Below are 8,306 nucleotides of genomic sequence, written 5' to 3'. Positions count from 1 at the left end.
ACTGATCCTGTATTATTTCACATTGCAAAAACAGCGGAGGTTTAAAAATATATATATATCGCAATATCATTTTTTCCCAATATTGTGCAGGCCTAATATATACATATACATTATCTGTTCAAGTGTATAATGCTTCAACTAGTCCGATTTGTCGTCTCCTCCTTTTACGTTGAAATGCTCGGGTGGGACTCAGCAAACTGGGCAACTCGATTCTAAAATGGTGCGTCACTTCCATTTGCTGGCGATTCTGCCTCATTAACATTGTCTGCAAGCTTGACAATGACAGGAGAGCTTCATACTATCCCGCAGCACAAATGTGCGAAAAAAAACAACCTCAAAAACGTTCTTGGCACTGAACGTTTGGATTCTAAAAGACGTAATAATACAGCCATGGCACTAAGTGAGTTCAAATACACAACGTGTAATTCTCTTTGTTTTGTGTTTAGTGTGACAATAAATTTAAACTTTGAGTGGCATTAAACAGCTTGAAGCCTTTTTCTGGATGCATTGTTTAATAAGTGCTGATTATTGTGGAGTGAATTGAGTTTACTGACACCATACAGCGCTCGTATCTCAAGTCCGCGCTTGCAAGTCAGACCAAAAATATCGAGAGACGGCTCATATCTGGAAAATTCGGGTCACTTGCATCTCAAGGCATCACTGTATTCCACCAGCACATGTTTAAGGAAGGAATAATATTTTCATGAAATACATTGAGAGGTTACTGAGGTTGATGATTGCTGGTACAAAAGTGTCTGTTCTATTGCGTAATCCACTATTGACTGAGCTTTTTTTTTTATTTTGTTCAATTAATGTAAATGTTTTGACTACTCATAAAATTTTTTTAAATAAATCAAATCAATACTGGTACCGTCCTCGCTTTCCACCGTGTCCTCCGTGGTTGTGTCTCCCACCATGCCAATCTCCTCCACCTCCCCATCCACCGCCTCCTCCTCTGCCTCCCCATCCACCGCCTCCACCTCCACCTCCTCGCCACCCACCTCCTCCTCTTTGCCCACGACCTCCCCAGTTCCCTCCTCCATCTTGCCTTTTCTGCCAAGGGGGCATCTCGGGGAGTGGGGCTTCTATCTCAGAGGGGCGTCCACCTCGGTCGGGAACTCTCCCCATTTGAATCTGATGAACACACGCACAAGCAACAAATGTGAGAGTTGTTGGGAGGCACACATGTAGACTTTTAAAATGGTTTTATTTTTTAAAGTGAAAATGTTTTCCCTTTTTTTTTTTTTTTTTTTTTTATAAATATGAGTGACAAAATTCAGATAGGAAATAACAAAATAACATTTCTTTTTTAAAAAGACACCGAAAACGCTCGTTGCAATTTTGTGCTTAAGAAGGAAAACTCTAATTACATTTAAAAAATAAACATTGTGACCTTGAGAGTAGCCTTACTGACCGTGCAGTGTATTTTTAATCAGAAATGTAATTTTTTAAAACTATAAAATACAAAATAAACAATAAAATAAAAATAAAAAAGATCCATAAATGAACCTTGTTGATTTTAAAGAATATATATATATTTTTAAAATAAAATACTAAATGAACCCTGTTCACCTGGAACACTTTTTAAATCTTGATTTATTTAATGAAAATAAAAAGGAATATGTACATTTAATAAAAAAAATATTGCAGAAGATAGTGTACACCTGGCTGACTTTGGACAGTCTCTTACAAATAAAAAACAATCGTGTACGCTCTTATATGTACCATGTTGACTGCACACCGTTAAAAAAAAGAATACAAAAATGAAATTAATAGAAAATTTAAAAATAAGAGTGAACAGCTTACTAAAAAAAAATTACAGTTAATATGCACTCTATAATGATAAATGTACAAATTTATAACAGAATTAAATAATAATACAAAAACAAATATGACAGAAGACGATGCTGTGGTGTGTGCCTTTTTTTAAATAAAAATAAAAATAAATAAACTACTCCCAAAATGATAGGAATATTGGGTTTTGTGGTGAAATTTCAGGTCGAACCTAAAAGGCACTTATAACCTTTTCGAACTTAATTTGACCTTCTCTAAACTTTTGAATGTCCAACTGTTTCTGTATGGGGTTTTCCCCCCCAACTTGCTGTTGTCTAACAAGGATGGCAAAATTCAAAGCAGTGTTTGATCAATGGAAGAAGAAGCGAGTGGCGGCGGTTGTCGCCTACCTTGTTGACGGCGCAGGCGGTGTTCGCCCTGCTGGCACCGCTGCTGGTCTTTACCACGTGGCAGACGTCCTCTCTGCCGGCTAACAGGGCGGCCGCGTCCACCGTGGCCTCAGCCCTCAGCGCGTGCCTCTTGGGCTGGTACGCTCGAGCCATGCTGTCCACCTTTGCCTAAACACAAATCAGAAAGAAAATCAGAAATCTACTAAAAAACAAATAATAAAGTCATGGAAAATATTGAATTCATACACAAATTATACATAAAATACAAAACAAATGTATGAGATAAAAATGTGTTTTGAATTTTTTTTTTGTCAATAATAATAATAATAATAATGAAATTAGTGGATGGAGAGCTCAAATAGTCACGTTTTTAAGTAGCCAGGAAAAAAAATTATTCATGTAAAAATGGATAAGATATGAGATAGAAAACAAATTAAAACTGCAGAAATAAAATTCAAAAACAGAAAAAAAATTAATGTAGAAAACAAACACCCTTTTTTTTAAAAAAATAATAAAATACTACTACTACATTAAAAGTAAATTAATTTTAAAAGTTAAAGAAAAAAAGTTTCTAAAACAAGAATACTTTTTTTTCCCTAAATACTGTACAGTGAACCCCCACTATTTGCGGGGAATGAGGACCGAGCCCAGACATGCATAGCGAAAATCTGCAACTAATTGCCGCCCACTGAAAAGGGTTTGTAATAGCCTATAAATGCTACAAGATAGCAGCAAAAAAAAACTTCTTTTAATTAGAGAAGGCTATGGCCACACTAAAGGAATTTCTTCCCCTTACTTCAACATAATTCCTCCCCCAAGATGGCACCAAAGCATTATCTTTATATTAGACATAGCTAGGGGGAATAACAGAGAAAAGGTTTTCCCCAAAAATCTGTGAAATGGCAAATGTGGAACCGTGAATATGCAGGGGTTCAGTGTAGTAGAATAAAATGATTGCCTGGGGGTGTTTCTTGTACCTGTATCTGCTTGTACCTTTTTGGTCGCTACACTACTGCTACGTTGCAACAACATCCACTTTCTGCTCTATGGTTGTCATCACACTTTTCCTCTTTGCCATCACTGGTGACATAAAAAAAAAAATGCCAAAGAAAAAGCAAAACGTGTGTGGTTAATCCTTTACACACGTGGACAAAATTGTTGGTACCCCTATGTCAATGAAAGGAAAAGCCAAAAAGATCACTTAAATAACTTAAAACTGACAAAAGTCACAATTACAGGTGTCAAAAGTAATCGATTAATCAACAATTCATCACTCATCAAATTAATTGACAACTACCTTGATAACCGATTGCTTAGAGCCATTGTTTAACTTAAAATTGTCCAAATCCTGTTTTCAGCCCCTCAAATATTTATATTCTAAAATGTCTTTAGTCCTTCATGAAAACAGAATTATCTTTAGTGTTTAATCAAAATAAGACATTTGCAAACATATTTTCTTTACTTTGTAAAACAATGATTAAGTAATCCATCAAAGATGAACCTGAAGCAGCTTCAGAAGTGTATATAAAACTAGTAGCCCTTTGTATTAATCAGTACCCAAGAAGTAGCTCTCAGTTTCAAAAAGGTTGGCGAGTACGTCACTCCCTCTCATTTGATATTGCTTAATTGTTGTTTATTGGATTTTGTTTAATCATTAAATAATCCCAAATAAATAACAATAACTGGTTAATAAAAAGTAATTGCGAAAAAAAAGATTTTCCAACAAACTCATACAAATACTTTTTTTTATTCAATTTATCGATGGAATAATCAATAGAAGAATGGATTCTAAAAATATTTGATAGTGACAGCCCTAGTAATAATAAAAAAAAAATTTAAATAACAGAAAATTAACAATGAAAATATGGCATCATTTTATCTCTTGGTGTCCAACAGAATTATATTTAAAAATAAATTAATGAAAATGGACTGGTTGGAGAGCTTTGCTCATGAATAGTGGGCTAAGATACCTGTTAGGACATGCTAAAATTCTGATTTTACAGCGTTACAGAAATCGTTGGACTGCACTGATTCCCTCAAATGATGCAATAAAACATTAAGTTAAGGGTACCATCATTTTGGTCCAAGCCATTTACATGAATTTGTTTTTTGAAGATAAATCTTTTGGACCGCAAAAATAAAACAATGTTGGATTTCCATTGGTCAATTTTCAGGAAATTTATTATTACTTGTATAAGTTTGAGCGGCACGGTGGCCGACTGGTTAGAGCGTCAGCCTCACAGTTCTGAGGACCCGGGTTCAATCCCCGGCCCCGCCTGTGTGGAGTTTGCATGTTCTCCCCGTGCCTGCGTGGGTTTTCTCCGTGCACTCCGGTTTCCTCCCACATCCCAAAAACATGCATGAATTGGAGACTCTAAATTGCCCGTAGGCATGACTGTGAGTGCGAATGGTTGTTTGTTCCTATGTGCCCTGCGATTGGCTGGCAACCAGTTCAGGGTGTCCTCCCTAGTGAGGAGAAGCGGCTCAGAAAATGGATGGATGTATAAGTTTGAAATTATTTTGGTGATCTTTGCTTGGTTTTCTTGCATTGACAGAGGGGTACCAACAATTTAGATGCTCACTGAACTAATATCTGGCATGACGACACTTCTGAGGTCTATTTTCTCAGATCATGTTGGCTGAACTCTGAATTGTACCACTTTCAGGTCATTCGCTTTGGAGGTTGAACTGTAGCTAACGGATGAACGTGCCTTGGCCCTGTCGGACCAGCCGAACGACTGAATGGTGACATCTAGCCGCTTGATGAGCATCCTGCGCCGACACTCGTACTCTGACGACATGAGCGCATTCATGCTGTGTAACTTCTCCTGTGGGAGGACACGCAAGTGGAAAACGTCATTCACACTGCATGATACACGACAGTACACAACAGAACATACATCGGTGAGTCCCAACCACTATGAGTAAAAGATTAACATTTCAGTTACATTGACATTTTTTTGAAGACTTCATTTACTGTAGAAAACTTTAGGGAGCTATTTATTTCTTGAAGATTAATTTAACTTTATAAGACATTCTACTGAGCCTGGAGCACCTTGCACTTTTTGTGAGAATTCTAAAACAAAGATGCCTATTGTCTAAGATTAATAATAACCTATAACATGTTGCAAATATCAGCTCCAACTAAGGTCTGAACGATTTTGAGAAATGATGTAACTGCATTTGCAATTTGATGTTATTATTTTTCAAGGAGCTCTTCTCATTTATTTTTTAACAAACACAAGCAATAAATGACTATGTATTACAATAAACAATATCAGATTCATTGTACATAAACTGTTTAGTCTTATAGGTGAGCCTGACGCTATGATAAAGGCAAATGAACCATGAATTAATATGAAAGACAGTTTATTTATCTACTTCAATTACAGCCGTAGATTTACTCAACACTTTGACTTGCAGTCTTGTAAGCGTTCACTACGACAACAAAATTCTACCCAAAAAGTGTGGCGTAAACATCAGACAGATTGCAACAATAATGCAAGCAATTCTGTGGCTTCATCACTTCAAATTTTCATGTTTCATGATACAGGATCTGTAAACATGCAATTATTGCACTTCTTAAGCACTGAACCTATCTAGACAGTCTATAAATATGATCTCCAGTCAGTAACATCACACATACTAAAGTCATACGGAGATATACTCCCAAACATGTCGGTGATATTTGACCTACTTAACACACTGATGGTTGGGTTGCGTCTTTCCTAAATCCAAAATAGGCCCCGGCAACCGGAGTACTATTCTTCTTTGACAAAAAGTCACCTCTCTGTGTCTTCTCTCGTTTATGCTGAGGCCATTTTCAAACATATCATAGTGCGTTTAGTTTAGTTTTGTTGGAGCGAAAATATTATATTTACTATTTTTTTAAATAATGAACCAAGTTTGAAAATCGGGAGGTTTCTGCCCAACAGCGGCAATATATAAAATAAAATCATCATCATCACATACCCATTGTTCACTGCTGAGAGCATTCTTCAAAGCAGGCTTTCCCACAGTGCCATCTGGGCACTTTTCAACAAGTGTATCCACCTGTAGAGACGCATTACAAACCAGTTTAATGACTTTTTTACCATTTCAAACGCAGCAAAGGGGACATTAGAGAGTCTCACCTTGCTTTGGATAAGCGAGAGAAACTCCACAGCATCCTGTCCCTTACACGGCGACACGTTCAAGGTCTGGCAGATTTCCCGCAGCTCCCGAGACACCGAGCTCCCGTTTTGTCCCTGAACGCGGCCTCGTCTGCGGATGATAATCTGCGCCGCCTGCAGTTCGGAGCTTAAAAACACTACACGAGAAACACATAACACAGAACCAGGCAATCAGGAAGATTGTGCATTAAATCTAAAACACAGTGGAACAAAAAAAAAAATGTTCCTACAGGAATAATGGAAATCAAAATAATTTGTTCCAAATGGTCAAAATGTGGCCGTCGTAAAACTTGTATTAATGCTGGATTTACGTTTTCAACATAGTCATGTCAGTGATATATCTGTGTAAAAAGAAGTTAATTCCTGTGAAATTAAACTTGAAGGGTATTGTGGAAAAAATTGAAAGTTTGAATTGTTTGGGACTCCTTCCCGACAGTTGTCACCTTTTTCCCCCGTTTGACGCCCCTCCCAGCAGGCCATACATTGCCCCCCTCTGGTGTAGCCATATTGCACTGAGCAGCCAAGACAGAGGCACGTGCATCTGCTTTCGTCTTTAAAAAAAAATAATAATAAATAAATAAAAACTTTGTGGTCTACGGTTAACACTTTTGCTCTTTGCCATCAATAATAACAAGCCACACTAAAAAAGCCTAAGAAAAAGCAAAACTCCAGTAAGGCAGGAATCCTTCTCGCGACCACTTTAGGGTCATCGGACTTGAGAGGTTCCTGCTGAATGTTGAGGATGCCCGGCCACTTACAGACAAACTTGAGATGGTCTTTAGGCTTTCCCTTCTGTATCGCTGTCACTTGATACGGGCAGCAAAGCTCCTTCAGCAAGCCCCAAAGGTCCACCTCCAGGCTGAGCAAGTCCTCTGTTGGGGACACAGTACATTAACAGTGTGTGCGGCTACATTTTATGTTAGAGACCACTTTGCTTCTAGCAACAAAAAAAGTTAGTCACACTGCACTGGTTGAAAGTGATAAACATGTAATTTCACATTTTTAATAACAGAGAAGTTAAAATATATATATATAGCATCGCCACACATGCTTCGTTTGTATCCTCTTCCTTACTTAAAAAAAGCAAACCATAGCTTTTGGATGTAACACAGACAAATATGGTACATATTACAGAGCTGCCACCGACTGTAGGTCCAAACCAAGCCCCCTAAAAGGCATCAGGCTACTTCCTGTTTGGTCGCTTAGCAACCAGCGCCAAATATGAGAAAGCTCGCCACATTGTCCCTGACTCCAACACCGCAAAATCCAAGTGCAGTTTGGTGTAAAGACACAGAGGCGCTGCAGGACAATTTCGATGTCACCAACTCGTTTCATACTTTCAAAGTTGTATATTTATTTTATTTTAAAAAAAACTCTTCACTCATTTTTATAATTACCATTGTTGTTATATTATTATTATTATTAATTTCATTATTGTGTTTTACGTTAGACTTTTATGTGTGTACAGCTCTTTATTTCGCCCACGATTGTTTTTATAAAGCGCTCTATAAATACATTTGAGTTGAGTCATTTTGGGCTCACCTGGACCGGTGGTGATGCTCTCTTCCAGGCCACACAACGGCTTTAAGCGGGACACCAACCACCGGCACAAGTCCACATACTCCGCCGACGACAAGCCACCCTGCGCGGCTTGGAGCAACGCCGCCTCATCCGTCAGGGGACCTTCATAACTAAGCGGGAGAAATATTTTTAAGAGACATTTTTTTCAGCCGAGTTATAGTCGCAGTTAACATGGCGGAAGACGGAAGACGTAAAGCTACGCGTTAGCATGCTAGCTAGCGCGTTATTAACTCACCCGAGTTGCTCCAAAGAGTCCAAAATGTCACACTCCATCGCTTACTCTATGGTTTAAACATCATAACGTGACAACATTTAAGTATGAGAATATGTTTATGAGGGGGGACTGTACATTTATTCTAATTCAATGAAT

At 37.9% G+C, this 8,306-nt stretch overlaps 1 protein-coding gene across 1 annotated transcript in view; it reads right to left on the bottom strand.

Moving 5' to 3' along the window:
- Window positions 1-493: 493 nt before the first annotated feature.
- Window positions 494-8,306, bottom strand: part of fam98b (family with sequence similarity 98 member B) — a 7,861-nt gene continuing 48 nt past the window's right edge. Inside the window, exons 1-8 of the mRNA XM_061695657.1 lie at window positions 8,172-8,306; window positions 7,898-8,046; window positions 7,114-7,227; window positions 6,317-6,492; window positions 6,156-6,236; window positions 4,895-5,011; window positions 2,184-2,351; window positions 494-1,134 (exon numbers count right to left, since the gene is read on the bottom strand). The exon at window positions 8,172-8,306 is cut by the window's right edge and continues 48 nt beyond it. Coding sequence (XP_061551641.1) covers window positions 859-1,134; window positions 2,184-2,351; window positions 4,895-5,011; window positions 6,156-6,236; window positions 6,317-6,492; window positions 7,114-7,227; window positions 7,898-8,046; window positions 8,172-8,209 — 1,119 coding nt within the window. The 5' untranslated portion in view covers window positions 8,210-8,306 and the 3' untranslated portion in view covers window positions 494-858. The remainder of the gene's footprint in view (window positions 1,135-2,183; window positions 2,352-4,894; window positions 5,012-6,155; window positions 6,237-6,316; window positions 6,493-7,113; window positions 7,228-7,897; window positions 8,047-8,171) is intronic.

The sequence above is a fragment of the Phycodurus eques genome, chromosome 14 (genome assembly GCF_024500275.1).
Source record: "Phycodurus eques isolate BA_2022a chromosome 14, UOR_Pequ_1.1, whole genome shotgun sequence".
Lineage (NCBI taxonomy): Eukaryota > Metazoa > Chordata > Actinopteri > Syngnathiformes > Syngnathidae > Phycodurus > Phycodurus eques.
The sequence above is the reverse complement of the archived record's forward strand: the minus strand, read 5'-3'. Positions and strand labels throughout refer to the sequence as shown.